This window comes from Cibotium barometz, chromosome 37, assembly GCF_041138505.1.
Source record: "Cibotium barometz isolate CiBa-2024 chromosome 37, ASM4113850v1, whole genome shotgun sequence".
NCBI classification, from domain to species: Eukaryota; Viridiplantae; Streptophyta; class Polypodiopsida; order Cyatheales; family Cibotiaceae; genus Cibotium; species Cibotium barometz.
Genome location: NC_141082.1, coordinates 21,542,631 through 21,561,864, shown reverse-complemented (window position 1 = coordinate 21,561,864; position 19,234 = coordinate 21,542,631). Strand labels below are relative to the sequence as shown.

At 41.7% G+C, this 19,234-nt stretch overlaps 1 protein-coding gene across 3 annotated transcripts; it reads left to right on the top strand.

Moving 5' to 3' along the window:
• Positions 1-534: 534 nt before the first annotated feature.
• Positions 535-7,443, top strand: LOC147617061 (putative glycerol-3-phosphate transporter 1). 3 transcript variants are annotated; one of them, XM_086776684.1, is made up of 4 exons: positions 535-1,925; positions 2,222-2,363; positions 2,678-2,817; positions 7,061-7,443. In XM_086776684.1, exons 1-3 carry the CDS (start codon positions 815-817, stop codon positions 2,751-2,753), a joined length of 1,329 nt encoding a protein of 442 aa, XP_086632810.1. In that variant the 5' UTR covers positions 535-814; the 3' UTR covers positions 2,754-2,817; positions 7,061-7,443. The 3 variants fall into 3 exon arrangements, with proteins under 3 accessions (XP_086632810.1, XP_086632809.1, XP_086632811.1); XM_086776683.1 differs by having other exon boundaries at positions 2,222-2,817; XM_086776685.1 differs by lacking the exons at positions 2,678-2,817; positions 7,061-7,443 and adding an exon at positions 2,489-2,648.
• Positions 7,444-19,234: the final 11,791 nt, after the last annotated feature.

The window sequence follows — 19,234 nt, the reverse complement described above, 5'->3', positions numbered from 1 at the left end:
GGTTTTTCTTAATGGTGGCTGGTACTAACACACTAGAATGCTGTTTTTTGTGTTTCATCGAGCAATGATGATCAACACATCTAGAAATCAATGGGTACTTTACTTTGATGACAAAAAAAAAGGCAACAGGGCAACGAATCCTGAATCCTGATATCCTTTTTGTAAAAGCACCCAAGGTGCCTATTTACCTGCAGGCTACATTGATTGTTTGATTAAAGTCTTAGGTACCTACGGGCTAGGTTGAAAAGTACTAAAACACTGCCAAAACCAACCGTCTATGTTAGAGTTCGAAGTTAATGTGCCATAGCCAGACAGTCCTTAGCAGTGTTCGAAAAAAACTATTTTCCCAAAAAGTAAAAAACCTTCATCTAAAAATTGTGAAATTATTTATAAAGAAAATTTTCAAATTTTGAAGGTATTTGTTCTACAACCCCTCAAAATATGCAAGTTTTTGTACCCTAATTTGAAGGTAATTTTAAAAATCTGTAAGTGCAAATTACACTATACCCTGGTTTTTTTCGAACACTGGTCCTCAGACCTCAGTCTGTCCACTGTCCGGGCGCACAACATAGACAGCCAAATCATAATATTTAACATCCAATTTAATTCTCATAGCACACCACAGACAGCCAAATCATAATCATTAACACCCAATTTAATTTAATTCTTTCCGACAATCACTCGAATGCTGGTTTCCTTGAAATTTAATGTAAATTTGAAATTTGGGTCTTTTTCTGGGGTGTATCATTATATTATCTGAGCTACAAATGATACAAATCTTCTTCTGGGTTTCTTCTGATTTCTGAAGCAAGAAATGGGGTGCATTTCCTTCAGCCGATCAGCAATCCCGCCTGGGATCCAGTTTCTGAGGCGAATTAAAACCAAGGAGTTCAGTTTTGAGGCTTACAGAACCTCTGTCCTTCTGCTCACCTTCATGGCCTACACTCTCTACCATCTCTCCAGAAAGCCCACAAGCATAGTCAAGGATGTTCTGCAATCAGACAGCACACGCAACTCCCTTAACCACCATTCCTATGCTGCTTGGCCTCCCAAGCATGCTTTTGATCGGCGCCCACGAAGCAATGGAGATATTGGGCACCCTCAACGGCTATCAGGTGCAGGACCTCTGAAGGGATGGGCGCCCTTCAACTTGGACAGGGGCACAGCCCTGCTTGGTGAAGTGGATGTGGCCTTCCTTGCATCCTATGCCATAGGTATGTACTTCGCTGGCCATCTAGGCGACCGCTTATGTAACAGATGGTTCCTTACTGTTGGCATGATTGGCAGTGGCATCTGTGTGTCCCTGTTTGGTATGGCCTACTGGTGGAACATACACTGGCTTGGCTATTTCTTTATTGTGCAGATCATTGCAGGCTTTTTTCAAGCCACTGGTTGGCCCTCTGTTGTAACTGTTGTGGCCAGATGGTTTGGGAAAAGAAAGAGGGGCCTCATCATGGGTATATGGAATGCCCATACATCTGTGGGGAACATTCTAGGGTCTTTGATTTGCTCTGCCATGTTGAAGTATGGTTGGGGATGGTCTTTCGTAGTGCCCGGCATAAGCATAGCTGCTGGTGGCTTCTTAATTTTCTTGTTCTTGGTGGTGGATCCTGTTATAGTTGGCTTTCCTTCACTACATGAGAGCAGTGAACAGAGTAAACATGAAGATTCAGGAGGTCTTGAGGATCACAATGCTGCTACGGTCCTGACTGATCCGGAAAGGGGCTATTTGCAGGAATCCAAATCTAAACCCTTACTCAGTAATCCAGAAACGCTCGACTCAGAGGGTGGGCAGGAAAATGCAGTGAGTTTCTTTAAGGCCTGGACCATACCGGGAGTGACACCATTTGCCTTGTGTTTGTTCTTCACCAAACTTGTGGCTTACACGTTCCTCTATTGGCTGCCATTCTATATAAGGCACACAGGTATGCATACATGTTGTAAATAATTCCGTCATGAATGAATGGCCTTCAAGTGAGTTTGCCTGTTGGCATCATTTTTCGCTTTAGCATCATGCATTCATATAGTTAAGTCTTGTATACTTGAGTATAACTAGATCATCCAGGACTTGCAAGTATGCACAGTTCATGTATTTGCATCCTAGAAAAGGTCATGCTTCGTAAGGGTCTTGACTGAGTAGGTATTGATGAATGTGCTATGTGCAAAACATCATTGTGGAGTGGTAGAAACATGATCTTTTTCTGTGTATTTGATCTTGCAGAGATAGAGGGCAGGTATCTCTCTGACTCAACCTCTGGAAACATGTCAACTGTTTTTGACATTGGTGGTGTATTTGGGGGTATATTGGCTGGTTACATATCAGACAGGATGAGGGCAAGGGCTATAACGGCAGCATCATTCATGTATTTTTCGATACCTGTGCTTTTTATCTACCATACCTTTGGCTCAGTTTCTCTATGGCTAAACCTTACTCTGATGTTCGTGGCTGGGATGCTTGTCAATGGGCCGTATGCCCTAATCACCACAGCAGTCTCAGCTGACCTTGGCACTCATAAATCCCTAAAGGGGAACTCTAAAGCTTTGGCAACTGTTACTGCTATCATAGATGGAACTGGATCGGTGGGAGCGGCAGTGGGACCGCTACTGACTGGCTATATATCTGAATCAGGATGGAACTCAGTGTTTTTCATGCTCATGATATCAGCCTTGTTTGCAGGACTTCTTTTGACAAAACTTGTGATTACAGAGGTGAGGGAATTGATGACAAGAGCAAAGGTGGCCTCCTCCAGTGAGAGCTGTTGATATGGGCAAGCAAGAGCATGGACTTTACGCAGCCAAGGAACCCATACTAAGCAGGTACATGACTGTCTCTCATCCTAAAATACATAAACCTTTGTAAATTTTATATGCATAAAGCTTATATCAAAGAGGCTTAACTGTATGAGTGTGAAAGTTATCTTCATATTGAGGAATGTTAAGATTACTATACTTGCTTGTTTCCTTCAAGCCATAGTGTTGATGGTGAGAGACCATTGATTTGAACCTTGAACTGCCACCAACAGCCTCAATTATGGGTCTGTTTATAGCCCACTTGCTGACACCTTTAGCTTGTACTTGCTTTTGATTCCAAGGGTTGAAGTAAGTGTGCCTCAAACCAAGACTGATCACGTTGATTAGTCCCTGTAATTTTATTCTTTTTTTCCTTAATGTGTTTTGCGTGTGGGTTTTTTTTTTTTGGGGGGGGGGTGGGGGGGGAGGGGGGGGGGGGATTTGTTGAGGGGTTAGACTTGGCATCAAGGATTGGTGAGATGTGGTGTTCAAAGGCCACAAAAGAGTTCTTGTGATGGGGGTCGGTTTCCCTTTGGGCTATGTCAAAGGATGCTTTGATTTAGTTAAATGGATTGTGGGTGCTCAGTCACTTGGATGGACGTTGATGCTCTGATAGTCTAAGGTAGGTGCCATTCATTATGCATAGTCATATTTGAAATTGCTTATTACGATGGGACCAATTAGGTGAATCCTTAGGGGCCTCCTTGTTATGTTCCTCATCAGCAGGTATATCAATAATGTGTATCTGTGTGTGTGCGTGTGCACACACATGCATGTGCTGGCATAATGGTTTATGCTTTGCGCTTGCCCTCCCCCTCCCTCTCTCTCTCTCTCTCTCTCTCTCTCTCTCTCTCCTCCCCAGCACATTACTCACCTACAGCTTACATACAATTTAGTTGGTCGTTTGCCGTGTTTGGTAGGCTTTCCCCTTGGATTATGTGCTACATAGCTTTCACTTCCATTTTGGGCTTGCAACTGCCATACTTTTGATATCAAAGCTCCAGTCTATTGGTGACCCTGCTTGTTGTCGCAAAGAGTTCTGATGTTTAAGCCATACAAGTTCAAAATCATGGATTCTTGTTGCATCTTAAAATTAATGAATCGAGAACCAAACTGCGACTGCTCTTTGTGTCATGTAAGATGTGACAGCAGTTGGCTTTAATGAGCCCATAAAAGTAAGGATATTACTAGCGCTTGAGTGGGTCTGAATCTAGTCTTTTTTTTTTTTCGTACACACCCGGGGCCCACTCAAGTGGGTGGAGCCGATTTCCCCTTCCAACAATTAGCCAATTATCATGGTCGGGCAAGGGCCATGTACCATCGGGCAAGAGCCACGAATTAGGCATCCCCCATGACCACCGCGACGAGTCGAGCGCTGGAACAGCGGAGGGGTCTCGTATGGATCCTCCTATCTCGGGTGATCCACCACCCGAGGAGCAGGAGTCACTCGAGTGTTCAAGGGGCAAGAGCCCGAGCAACCAAACACATCAAGCGAGCATAGGTGTCCCTTTATAACATGAGAGAGCCTAGTGGGACTTGAACTCATAACCTAGAGGTTACAAGTCACATGCTTGACCACTACACTAACTCAGTTGGGACGGGTCTGAATCTAGTCTTATCTTGTGGCAGGTAAAGATTGCCGAACTAGTCCGTCGGTGGCTGAGGTGGTCTATTGTTTAAAGGCTTCATACTCAGATGTTTCTCTTAATTCAACTCTTTGGCCCTTGGGGCTGGTCCAGTGCTGTTGGGCCTATTGTTGGGTAGCTGCAAGGTTTTAGAGGAACTGAAATACATTTCCCGGTCACACTGTTGTGGATTGTCGCATGAAGTTGTAACACTAGTTTTCAATGTAAACTTGGTACTATGTGGAACATGGTATCTTTTGATACTGGCTAAGCTCTGTATATATATGAATTTATTATGATCCACAACTAATGCTTAAACGTCGCTAACTACATGTGCATTGCAAACATAGAGATGGTTACCAGTTTATTTGGTTCCAATTTGAAGTCTACTGCTGCAAAGAAGATCCAGAATTTTTCAGAATGCAATGGATTTCTATGATTATTGAATGTATAATATCTCTCTCCTACCCCATTAGTAAGGGTTGTAGTAGCCATGCCTCTTATGCTGGGATGATCAGAATCAGCTTGAGGCTTCTCTTGAAGCGATGGAACATCAGATTTGCATTCAGTTTTGTTTCATAAACCTGCCACTGCAGTGTCAGATGCGTTGCATTGTGCATGGTGTTTGTATGCCATGCTTTTGCAACACATTAATAATGGTACTGCAGGTGTACCACTTTATGTAGTTGCTGCCACCCGTTTTCTTCCATTGGTCACCGTTTGCTGCCATCGTTTTGCTTCAATGACTACCCCTTGTAATGCTAGGTGCATGGATGAAGATAACCATGGGAGCTGTTGTGTGCCTTATGATGTGTCCCCAAGGCGTTGTACCCTCTGTGTACGTGACAGGCATCTACATGTGAAACTCCATAATCTTAGTCTTTCCAAGTGGCTCGCTCAGGTCTCGCTCTTTATGGGAGTGTCCAAGTGCCTCTGTAAACCCTCTGTTGTGTGCGACAATTGTGTTACATCCTTTGCATAAAAGAGAACGGATACTACTGTCTCAGCCAGGGTGGACCCCTCACCACAATCTATCAATTGTGGTATCCGTTGCATAAAAGAGAGTGGATACTACTGTCTCAGCCAGGGTGGATTCCTCACCACAATCTATCAATGAAATCTGCCAAAGCATCTATATTGAGCCCGAAGAGTGTGGGAGAGAGGGAGCAACCTTGTTTCACCTCAGTTGCGCTCTATACAGGCTCTGAAAGCCTCTGCATACTCAGCAAGTGACACACTCATAGTTTGTTATTGTGGCCATATGACCTCATCTTCCATCCTATGTGTCTCAACTGGCTGATTAATCGAGCTGGTGGAATTGTATCAAAGGCCTTGCAAAAATCCACAGTGCAACAATAAGATTTTTTCCCCTATGTTTGGCTTTGTGAAGATGATCTAGTGTGGAGTGTCTCTCCAAAGCCTGCTTGTTTGACAAGCAGCTCTTTGCTCTGCCCAATTATTCAAAAATGCCTCCACTGTTGATCCATTGTCTTGGCCATGAGAGAACCGACCATGACGGTCCGGTAGTTCTGTGGATTTGTTGGGTTCCCTGCTTTGTGACTGTGTATAATGTTCTTCAACCATTTTTGGAGGAACCATGACAGATAGATTCATGGAAAAGCCAATAGGTTGACTAGAATAGGTGTGAGGGTTTTACAACAGAAAATGCAGTATTCCGATTGAAGGCCCTTGAGATATTTTGCTTTACCATTTTTGAGTCTTTGTATAGCTGGGTATACCAATTTAGTAGTGGAAAAGGAAGACTTGGTGTGCTTACTGCTGGGTTAAATCTGTGGTGTTGATGGGGGGCTGGTTGGCTACATCAAGGAGAGTGTCTGTGTAGCTTGTCATGTGGTGGGGTAAAGAAGGGGGAAATGTTGATTTCCTTTCCAAGAAGCAGAGCCAAAATTCTTCGGAGTTTCCACTGTAGAGAATGTTAAGAGGTTCTTGCTCGTTTTTGGCAAGAAATTTCTTGTATCTAAAGAGACATCTGTATTTGATTTTACAGTTTTACCTTTGTATTCCATACAATGTCCGTTTCCTAGCTTCAGGCTGTTTCTGTTGCATAAACATCAGCTGTTTCTGTCTCAGAAACTCTGCTATCATCTCTCATATAAGCAGTAACCTGTCTACCCTACTTTGCTGCAATCAGCATCCTCTGCACGCCACAGGAAAGGCCTCCCTCCTCACTCACATGCTGCAGCCCAAAAAAGCTTTCCCTTCACATTAAAGCCCCAGAAGGGGGCCACCCCACAAATGGTTCATACGATGACGAATGTAAGGCCTTGCACCAACAGGATTAAAGAACTCCATGCTGCAGCCCAAAAAAGCTTTCCCTTCACATTAAAGCCCCAGAAGGGGGCCACCCCACAAATGGTTCATACGATGACGAATGTAAGGCCTTGCACCAACAGGATTAAAGAACTCCATCATCACCAACCACAGTCCCAACAGAGAGGGAACAAAACTTTAAAAACCTCAAAGAGAGAGAGAGAGAGAGAGAGAGAGAGAGAGAGAGAGACTGATGCTTTCCCTCACATCACCTGGCGGCCATGTGGCCATTTGTAAAGTAATTTTTGGTAATATATCTTCTATTACGAAAAAGAAAAGAAAAGAGAGACTGATGCTGGTGCTTGTTTATGTAGGTTATTTCATAGAAAAGAAAAGTCACATAGCAGGAAAGCTTTGCAGATTTTAAGGGGTATGCTATGATATGGAATCAAAGCAGGGCACATACTACAAGGCATGCAGCAGCAGTAGACAGCTACTGAAGAAATAGCACACCGTTGGTCAGTGGGAAAATTTGGTGGATTTGGTGCCTGCTCTCAAAAGTGTCATATTAAAACCAAACCTTTCAAACTGGAGTTGCGCGCGTAAAACCAAACCTTTCAAACTTGAGTCTTGATTAATTAGAAAACAAATTTCTGCTAGGACAATATAAAACATGCTTGGCCTAAATTTAGAAAATTTTTGACAATATAGATCACTCTTTCATATTTATATAGATGGACCTCACATGTTTGAGATGCATCCTTGAGTTTTGTATTTTTTTGCATACTTATTCACATTTTTTGGAGGGATCAAGCCTAAGCCCAAGCCTTTTTTGGAGGGATCAAGCCTAAGCCCAAGCCTTTTTGGCTAAATGGATGGTCGTGTAAGATGTGCACAAACCAGTGGAACTCTAGGTGCAATCCCCTTGATCCTAGGCTTCTCCCATTGGAGAGGTGGAGGAGATTGTGGATCTAGGTGCCTGCTTTCATGAGGGCTATATGTGCAGCCTATGCACACTCATTTGGGTGTGTGAGAGCCTAGCTTATGTGTAACCTCTCTTGGTGATTAATAGAGCTTTGTGTTACTCTGTGACGCAAGCTCTTGCCCATGTTATGCTCTTGTTTAAGTGCTCTGATGTGATTATGTTTCATCATTAGTCTAATCCAAGTGTGCTTTTCTTGCTAGGATTAGTACTTAATCTTGTTTAGTACACATCTATGTGTCAGCGTCAACTATGTGTGTGCAGTGGTCCATGAATCATCTTTGATTGGATCATTACAACTAATCCTTGCTAAGTTAGCTTAATCCTTATTTTGGATTGAGAGTGATCTTCCATGGGAGCTCATTCTTGCGTGTGAGCAAGAGTGAGTTATTTGTGGGCCTTGCAAGCTTATTGGGTTTCATATTTTCTAGGTGAGAGAGAGAGAGAGAGAGAGAGAGAGAGATCATCAAATTCGCGAACTAGTGAAGAGAGACTGGCAGAAATTCTTGCTTCTCCTGAGCCTTTTATCTTTCCTTCCATGAATTATGATCTTACCTTTGATGTGTTTATCTTTATCTTAACCTAGGGGGAGAGAGGGAGGTGAGGAGGCTGTGAGGTTTCATACAAGTGTGCTTTGATTCTAAGAAGTGACCGAAGTCAAAACTCCAACTTTGTGTCACATCACCATATCTACGTGTTTGACCCAGGAGGATTGAAAATTCGAGTCGCCGACGTTGGCTTTCTATATTTTTTGTTCGATCTAGGTGGTTCGAAGACCAATTCTTTGCGGTCTACATGGCTTGGATTTCTCTTTTATCCAGCGGATGTGGTTATATGGATTACCTCATCTTCGGCATGACACTTGTATCTTTTCCATTTGATCCTGGGGATAGCACTCGAATAGCTTTGCCATCTACCGTGATTCCCTATCTTTTCCATTGGACCTTGGAGGATACACAGTTGGCTTTGTCATCGACAATGGTTCCTCATTCTCTCCATTCCATCCAGATTGTTGTGGAGCCATTGTCTCGGAGTTCACATGTCTTGGATTTTCATTTGATTCAGGTGGATACTTTATTCTTCTTGGTATTGCAATGAGATTTGTGTTTAACACTAGTTTGGTACCAAAAAAGGACACTTAAGTGTCCTTTTTCGGACGATGCAAATAAAATGCTACTTGCGCTAGGAAAGACATATTCAAAATCCCTCTTGAGGAGTTTGAATATGTGACCTAGTGTGTCTTTAAAAAATGTAACCTTGCAATTTGGATGCTGGCACGATAAGGAATTACACCCATAAATAGGACTTGCATGAGACTGCAACTTAGGTTTGAGAAAACCGCCTTATAAGCTTAGAGAAAAAAAACACAAAGTTCCGTGAAAAGTTTCAAGTAATTATTTCATATTTGTGTCAAAGATTTTGTCAAGTTTCACAGCCTAGTTTCACATGAAATAAAATTCAATTGAGAGTGTCTAAAATAGTAGGAAGTTGTGTGTGTTTGATACACCACTTTTTAGCATCCATTTGTATCCAAACCAATACATGGTTTTAATGTGTTTGCAAGTTTTTTAAGGTGATACAATGCTTACTCTATCCATTGAGATCTTAAAGTTATATGTAAAAGCCCCTTAGTAAGCTACAAATATTAATTGTTTCAAAATGTCAAAACTGCACACAACAAAAATTCTAGATTTAGATTCTTGAGTCATACGTATTACATTCCTTAGTAAACTTGCAACATTTTGTCTGTATAGAATAATTCCGCTAAGGTACATTGTACAAATATAATTTGGGCACCTAAAACCTTTGTTTCATGGTTGTTGAGAGAGAATTTAGAAATTTTGAAAAATGTAGCACGATTGAAAAACTAAGATAGCGCTCAAGTAGCAAGATTTACTTGAGCTTGGGACCCCAAAAAATATGTATTAACTTGGTTTTGAACTATATAATCATTTTCGATTGCCAATTTGCACTAATATAACCCTAGTTTTATGGAAGTACCTTTGGAAGGCCAAAATTTTTCTCTTTTTCAGCATCTTGGTAATTATGAGATTTTTGTTATAGTTCACAAGGAGCTTAGGAACTAGGACCTAAAGGAGATTGTGTTGTTTTGAAACCCCAAGTTCTACCAATTGACTTTTACAAACATGAAAAATATGATTTATTCAAGAAGTTATAGGTATTTTATGGGATTTTTAACAAAACAGCTTTAAATTTCAATGAAAATTTCAAGTTAGAGTTTTTTGGTCAAATTTCTAATATAGCTTGTGTTTTGACATCATGAAAAATCTCCTTTATTTTTTTGACTTTTAGCCGACCTATGGTTGAAACAAGGTGTATAAATTTTGTTTCTATGCTCTCCAAAAATTTCCAAAGTTTTGGTGAGAAACTAGACACTAAAGTGTCAGGACACTTTAGTGTCCAATTACAGAACTAGTGTTAAAGAAGATTAGGGTATGCAGAAATGGATAAGAATCATTATTTTAGCATGCTAGAAATCATAATGCTAATGACAAAAATGAATCATAATAACAAAGCAAGAGGTTTAGCTAAAAAGCTCACGTGTTTGATCCATTAGATCAGGTGTCTTTTTTATAGGCTTGATTAAGTCTCGTCTAATATTTCCTAGATTTGAGCACCATATCCTTTTGAGCATTACTTCTAGGTACCTAATTTTGGCCTCCACATGGGCTAGTCATTCCACATAGTCTTCTATCTTTGGGATCCCTTCAACCATTTGAACCATAGTCTATAACTTATGCAACTCATACAAATGTTTGAGGGTCACATGCCATTCCCCCTTTCTTCAAACATTACCTAACATCACTTTCTATTTTAACACTCATGAACTACTACTACCATACATGCACTTGATCTACACTCTTAGTCATTTGCTAGAGTGGTCTATCACATGTGACTTATAGGCTACAATGCTGGCTTAGAGCCTACACAGATGATTAGAATCCTTCTTGGGGAGCCGCTTTGTTTGGCTCTTCTTTCTTTATGATATTTTCTTGAGTGTTGTTTGGAGTTTTCTTCTTGCTCAAACAATCTCTTTCTATGTGTCCATAAAAGTTGCACTTCACTTTGGTTCTTGGTCCTCTGGTGAAGAGTGCTTTATCCTTGTGTAGTGTGATGAAGGTCCATCTAATTTGACTTTGAGTCTCTTCTTATTTAATCAAGGTTGCTTTAATGTTGGTGTGAAGGTTGGTTGGGTAGATTCTTCGAGATAGCCACCTACAGGCTAAATGCTTCCAAGGTCATGCTCTTGAGAAGGATTGATATGACATTCTCCTCTTCCACCCTCTTCCACTATAACACTTTTCATTTTATTTAGATGTGATTGGAATGATTCTCTTTGATGTCCAACCCTAAGAACCGAATTTAAAGACTAATTTTGGAGTTCTTTTGTTTGACACCAAATAGTTTCTCTAGTTCATCCCATGCTCCTTTAGCGTTATCTTATGATGCAATGTGATGGATGAAACTATCTTCTGGCGCTTTGTAATTGTGATTAGGAGTGGAATCCACTTCAAAAACATGAGCATTGAGTTGCATTAGGTTGAATTAGAGTGAAATTGTCAATTTCTATTTATGCATTTCATATTTTTTCATTATTTCTTCATGCATTGTGAAATTGGAATATGAAAAGCATGAAAATTATTAAATAATAATAAAAAACTTAATTAGTTGTATTACAATCATTAACTAGGATTAGGATCCTTCATCTCACCCCATTAATTCCAAAAGCACAAAAACTATAAAAAACCAAGCCAAACCAGCTCTCGAGTCAGGGATGTGAGCAGTCTTGCGCAAAAACGCATGAATCTAGAAACATGAGCCTACAAACATGAGCGTACAAACATGAGCCTAGAGCCGTGATCTATGACCTGGACATGTGAACCTATAGACGTGAGCCTATAGATATAAGCATGTAGGTAGGTATACCTAATATAGTATGGACCAATTATTATAGCCATAAAAAACTGTACGACATACCTATCCATGTTCTTGGAAGATTTTCTTATCATACAATTTGTATGAGCTATAAATTCCGAGGGAAATTCATGTCATTTGAAATTATTGGAAAATTACGTACACTTATTACCCAATAAGTGCACACCAACCTTGTCATAGGCCCAATTCTTAGATTTTCGTGCCCCAACAATTAGGCCTATTTTATACCAGGAAAGTACGTGAGTTGAGTTCATACAAAAAAGGCATGGGCCTAGACACATGATGTTACAATCCCGTAACGCCGCTACGGGCATTACCACAAGAGGGGACGGCCTCTGGCTCACCACCCAGCCATAGAGGAAGAATGAGGATTGCCCCTCATCCCCCAGGCTATATAGTGTGTGGCCTGCCGTCCACACTAGCCTGGCCGCCCATGACTCCGCATGGGCGTCCTCTCCCACTGAACCCCGGACATGGCCATCCGGTCTGCCGTCGGTCACAGGCATTACAGCCTACGTGACATTACCCCCCCCTTAAGAAGAGTTTTCGTCCTCGAAAACAAACTGGGGAAACCTTTTGGAAATTGCACTACGGCGTTCCCAGGTTGCTACTCGTCATCCCTATCTGTCCATTTAACAAGTACCTCCTGGTACACTTTATGTCGGGTTTGTCTGTCACGATACTATAGAATCTTTTCAGATTCATGTGGTATCTTTGGTGGCTCTATCAAGTCCACCAAAATCTCTGGAGAAACTGCGTTCTTTAACCTGTGAATTGATTTCTTCAGTTTACTGACATGGAAGACAGGATGAACTTGAGAACTCTCCGGTAACTCAAGTTTATATGCTACGTCCCCAATCTTCTTAAGGATTTTAAAAGGACCACAATATCTAGGAGAAAGTTTATCACACTTTCCCGTTTTCATGGTTGCTGACTGCGCAGGAACCTTTAAAAATACAAAGTCACCTTCTGCAAAGGTCACTTGTCTGCGTCCTTTATCGGCAAATGTATTAGCGCGATCCTGTGCGCTACGGATGCTCTCGCGTGCAGCTTTGAGCATATCATTCATTTATCAAGGAACTCCTTGATAGATTGAATCTTCTCCTTTTCCAGGCCTACAGCCATCGGAGATCTCGACTGGAATCCATACATTAACATGAATGGTGTAAATCCAGTTGCTAAGTGTTTGGGGCTGTTATAGGCAAACTCCAGTAAGGGTAAGTACTCTTGCTTCTTACTAACATAAGAACGCAACATATCCTCTAGAATTTGGTTAACTCTTTCTGTTTGACCATCAGACTCCGGATGATCTACCATACTCATACTCAGAGTAGTATCCAACTTTTTGAAGACTTCCCTCCAAAAATGACTGTTGAACTTTCTCTCTATCCGACACTATATCTGCGGGCAGGCCATATAGCTTGTAGAGATGTTCAATAAAGAGTTTTGCCAACTCTGGCGTTTTAACAGTTTTCTCGTGGTAATAAACTTTGCCAGTTTAATTCACCTGTCCACTACCACCCACACCGAGTCATTGCCTTGACTCGTCTTGGGTAAACTGGTAATGAAATCCATGGAAATGCTTTCCCATTTCCCTTGAGGAATCTCCCTCGGATGGAGTAGTCCTTCACCTTAAGGCGTTCATGTTTATTGACCTGGCACTTATTGCATTTTAGCATGTAAGTCTGGACGTTCTTAAACAAACTAGGCCAATAAAATTGCTTTTTTACTAGTGCATAGGTCTTCTGAATCCAAGATGACCCGCACTTGGACTATCAAAACTATACCCCGAAGGCTCGGCTAGCCTCTCCGGACTAACTCTCGCCTCGCTACCCGCCGCACCTACGGCCAGTCTCTCCGGACTAGCATTATGTGCCGGCGAGGAAGGTGGGCGCGGCTGTGACAAAGTGCGTACACGTACAGCGCGCCAGACCTGTGTAAAGACAGGATCATGCTCACACAAGCCATGATTTGGTATTTCAACCAAAACCTTAAGGCAAATTTCATGCCTTGATTTTGCATCATGTCATTAGCACAGAAGCTAATGTACTGGAGAGCACTCTAGTAGCGCAAGTTCTTAGACTATGCTACTAGATATTTGTAGACTACGCTACCATGTTGCATCACCAACTTGTTAAAACTTCTCCTTGGAAAGCTCTACGGCCATAAGAGAAATAAACTAGAGTCAATCTAATCATGCATCACAAGGATTAGTTCCAAAGCTGAGAGATACTTTCTCTCTTAGAGTAACATCTTTGCACAAGCATATGCTCTAGAATCTTGTTGAGTTTCTAACTACCATCAATCTACGGATGGTTAAACTCCACTCTAACTCAGAGTAAATGTAAGTTTTGAAGATTTCCCTTCAAATATAACAATCAAACTTCCTATCTCTTATGCCATACTATCTTTGCGGGGACCATATAGTATGTGGAGATGTTTGATAAAGATTCTTGCACCACTACGGGTGTCTGGAGTTAATTCAATCACTTACAACTCTTTGTTGCTATTACCAGACACATCCCTTCAAGTATTGTCTGGACTCACACAACTATTCGAGTTTATGTGATATTTGAGGATATCCCTCCTTTCCCTTAAGAAAGGTTTTTGTCCTAAAAAATTCTACTCTCAAGCGGACTACGCGCTAGTGTCATAGGTCCAAGAACAAATCTAGACCGTGTTTAATATCATATGTTATATTCTTGAGTCCTTCCAAGAAATTTTTAAACATCTTGCAACGAAGATGTAGTATAGTGTCTACGCACATATGGTGGTACTATGGATAAACTACTTTGCAACAGATCAGTGGTTTCACACTTGTAACAAAGTGCTTCATTGTTGCATATTATCACCCTTCATAAGCGGTTACACACTTATGAATCATTTGGGTGGGTTGTACCATCTATCAAGAAAAATTCCAAACTACTAATAACCACATTATCAATCCACAGATAATGACTGAGCTTTCTGCGAAGCCATAGGTTGCTAGATAATTGATGGTAATTACACAAGCCCAATGTCTCATTACATCATACATTCAATATAAATGCAAACATCACAGTACTTCGTGATGATGAACTTAGGAATTTCATCCTATCCCTGTTTGGTGTTGGTATGAAGTATAACTATGAGAACATTATTTGCTGCCTCCTCATTATAGCGACAAAGCTACCTACCCATCACAGGTGGCAATCTCTACCAAGCTATAACCAATGACTAGCAAATAAACGAGTACTCTTGTAAGAACTTCATAACCATATCTCACACCCAACTCATAATCACTACGGATTAAATGGCAGGGCTTGCAAAATTGAATGTTGTCTGATAGGTAGAGGGGATCATCAAACTACGGATGACCTCGACAACTCACTAGGACTAGTGATGTGTAACTTCTAAGTTACTCCACTCTCCTTGCTTATTCCATACCATCGAACAAATCGGTTCCTCGATTTGAGCAACGTCAACATATTTATGAGTACCTCGATACTCATGGATTGTGGTTCGGTAATTTAAAATGTTGATCTAGAGTATCTTTCACTCGAGGATCTTAATGTTATTAGCAGTTATGTATTAGTAGTGAGTAACTACGTACCCACTATCATCACACTAGTGAGTAACTACGTACCCACTATCATTACACTAGTAGCTCCATACTAGTCTGTGAGTAACTCCGTACCCAATGGCGTACCTCCCCCGAGTGGGAGTACCATATACAGCCATCTATAACAAGATGCTTAAGTCACTTGCTGCTAAGAAGTGACTACAGAAATTGACCCCTCCATTGCACATTGCAGTACAATTTCTGGTATTACAACATGAATTTTTGGACGTCCTTATCATAGAGGTCAACTTAAAAACTAGTGCATAGGTCTTGTGGAGTCTCGGCTGACCTAACCACACCACTCACTAGCCTGGCCGCCCATGACTCCGCATGAGCGTCCTCTCCCACTGAACCCCGGACATGGCCATCCGGTCTGCCGCCGTCGGTCACAGGCATTACAGCCTACGTGACACATGAACTTGCATACATACGTGAGCCCAGCCACGTGAACCTAGACATGTGAGTGAACCTAGAGATGATGTGAGTCTAGAGACAGGAACTTGGATACGTGAGCCGAGACATGTAAACCTACGGACGTAAGCCTAGAGATGTGAATTTAGAGGCATGAACCTGGACACGTGAGCCTAGCATGCACAAAAAAAAAAGTAAAAAGAAAAAAAATATTGTTTGAAACAATTCTTTTAGAATTGATCCAAAAACACTAGGGACCTTTTGATATAAACCTGATCTAGACTAATTGTTGGAAACGACAATACAGTAAATCGTAGTGCATCAAACTAGACCTCCTCAAATCCACTAAGTCTTTGTCCCAACAAACAACCACCACTCAACAGAGTGCTCCCTTGTTAATGAGGTTAGACTCCTTCAAATCCACACTAAACGACGAGGAGATTTGGGAAGAAATGAGCCAGCGAAACACAACTGCGAATGGAGGAACATTGGAACACCTCCGAACTTTGGATTCACCACTTGGCTTTGTAAATGACACCTTAAAATTTATGAAGAAGACATTCAACCGCCCTGTTTTTGGGTGCTCCAATGAAGGAATGGGAGAGTACAAGGAACCTTAAGGTTCACTCCTACAAGAAGCGGTCAAATCATGAATGTTGCCAAGCACAATGTTTCAAAGTCGATCCTGAGGAGCTGGGTTTATCCCAACCTGACCATGAACAGAGCAAGTAGCCCAACAATCGTACTTACAGAAGCAAACGGGACATGTCTCCTTTTTCGTACCATTGGGGATGTGTTCAACAATACACCCAATAACAAGCACACATAACACAAGAAGCAACCTGGTCCTGCTCTCCATAGGAGCCCACTATAGAAGTGCCTTTACCACAGAACCAAGTTTGAGTTCTTCTCCGTTTGGATGAGGAACAAGGAACAAGGAACATGGGGAAGAGTAAAGAGCTAATGTCAGGGACTACCTCATCCACAAAGGGAATCACATGGGCATTTATAGAACATGTCCTTGGTCGTAGTAGTAGCAGAGGACAAGTGCGATTGGAAACCACATAGATCACCCCATAGGGCAAGAGATCCTATACCTTGAAATAGAGGGTCTCACATAACCACCTTAGAAGACATGCTGAGGATAGCATCTGAAATGGAAAGGGGGGTTGCAAACCAATATAACACCTAGAGGCTCATAAATCAACAATCTCAAAATTTCAATTAGCCTCATTGTTGATCTAAAGTCAGATTGACATGGGTCAGTTGTGATGATTTGAGGAGTTCGGCAAAGTCAAATTGACGATCAAAGATGTGAGATTGGTGAGGTCACATCACGGTCGTAGAAGTAAGATCATCGATTAAAGATGTTGAATCATCTAGAAAGTAGGATGATCTCGTCGGATCGCCATGATCCAAGAATCGACGATCAAAGTTGAGAGATCGATGAGGTTGGATCGTGATTGTAGAAGTGAGATCGATGAATGATTTGAAGATGTTGAATCATCAAGGAAATAGGATTGTACGATCGAGTTTCTTAGATCACGATTTAGTTGGATCATGATGTAGTTGCCTCATTGGTTGATCCGTCTTGGATCGAGATTCAAGGAATGAATCATCGATTGAACGGCTCGGGTAGATTGTGATTCAATTGTTGAAAATGAAATTAAGAAAACCTAATCCTACCCTCCCCCTTATTAAAAAAACCTAATCCTACCCTCCCCTAATTAAAACAAACTACGCTAGCGGCCGCTGGCTCTCCACGTCGCCGCTCTTGTCGCGCCATGCGCCTATCGCGTCTTGCCCCACGTCGCCGCTCTTATCGCCATGCGCCTGTCGCCTCTTGCCACACGTCGCTACCCGTTCGTCGCCTTGCCATGGTCGCTGCTGGTACTCGGTCTCGAGAGAGAGGAGAGCAAAATGCCATGGTCGCTGCTACTCAGTCGAGAGAAAGATGCCATGGTCGCATGCTGCTGAGTGAAGAGACAGACTTTCCATGCTTGGTCGCGTGCTGCTGAGTGAAGAGAGGGAGAGAGAGAGAGAGAGAGAGAGAGTTTCCATGCCTGGTCGAGATACGTAGCCCCATGGAGATCTCTCAACCTGTGCTTCTGGGTAGGGTCGTTTCATGATTGTCCAATGGACCTTCTAGGAAATGTGGCATCTCTGAACCTTGCAAGGGCTCATGTAGTGCTTCAGTTTGAGGAGGATTCTTCCTTGTAAAGGCTCTTGTGATGGTATCTCTTTGGTCCTGTAAGCATTCTCGTGGACATACATGTGGGAAATTTGTATCCATATTTGCCTTCAGATCTATGATCTTCTTGCCCATATCATCGAGTGCAACCGGCTCTATGTTATGCTCTGCCCACATAGGACGCAAGGAACATATGCTGCCCAAGAAGTCTAAGAAACAACCAAGCGCATCTAGAATTGCCTTAAAGTGGTTAAAGACAACACAGGAGATGCCACTCGAACATTGGTTAGCTTGTGCCAACAGTGACTTCATCGTGGTAGCCCATAAGGTTGCATTTAATATTGATTAGAACTCCAACATGGAGGGTAGTGGGTTGGGTTTTCTGGAGGGAGGGAAGATTGACTATGGCAATTGGAGCTTTCATGTGTGTCTTCTTCTTTTATGTACATGCATGGTGAGAAGATTTGACTGAGAGAGAGGGAGGACTAGCTATGATGAGTTGTAGCTTTTGTGTGTGTCTTCTTCTTTTATGTACATGCATGCCCCTATTCTACCAAGAGGTGATATCCAAAAGGCAGTATGGGTTTATAAAAGGGAGGTCTATTTATGATAACATCTATCCTTCTATGATGGGCAAAGAGGTGGCTCAGAGGTCAAGACAAAAGTGTTTACTACTACCTGAAAAAAGCTTATGATAGGGTGCATTGTCCCTCCTAGCAAGAACCTTGACATTGTGAATAACTTTGAGTGTAGGAAATAAAGTGCCAGTGATCCCTTGTCATAGAAATGCATCTTTTACAACCTGATTCATATCCATCACACCCTTTCACATTCATCACACCCTTTGCATCCTCATCATATCACATACATTCCATCCACATCTATCTTTATCACATCACATTCATTCCATCCGTATCACATCACATTCATTCCATCCATATTACATCATATCCACATCTATTCACATCACATCTCATTCATTCTGTCTACATTACATCACATCCACATCCATCCATATCTCATCACATTTATTCATATCCATCCACTCATTCACATTCTATGCACATCCATCCATTCATTCACATTCACATCTATCCACATCCATCCATTCATTCACATGCACATCTATCACTTCACGTCTCATTCTCATCCATTTATATCACATCACTCCCATTCACATATCATCACATCTCATCACATTCACATCCACATCCATTCATATCACATCACATCTCATCCACATCTCATCACATCCACTCACATCTCCTCACATCACATTCATATCTTATCACATTCACATCCACATCCACATCCACATCCATTTACATCTCATCCACATCTCATCACATCCACTCACATCTCCTCACATCACATTCACATCTTATCACATTCACATCCACATCCAT

Excerpts from the sequence above, each read along its gene's own strand:
- LOC147617061 (XM_086776683.1), top strand. The coding sequence starts at position 815 with ATGGGGTGCATTTCCTTCAGCCGATCAGCAATCCCGCCTGGGATCCAG. Across the intron at positions 1,926-2,221 it reads ATTCTATATAAGGCACACAG|AGATAGAGGGCAGGTATCTC; the intron begins GTATGCATACAT and ends TTGATCTTGCAG.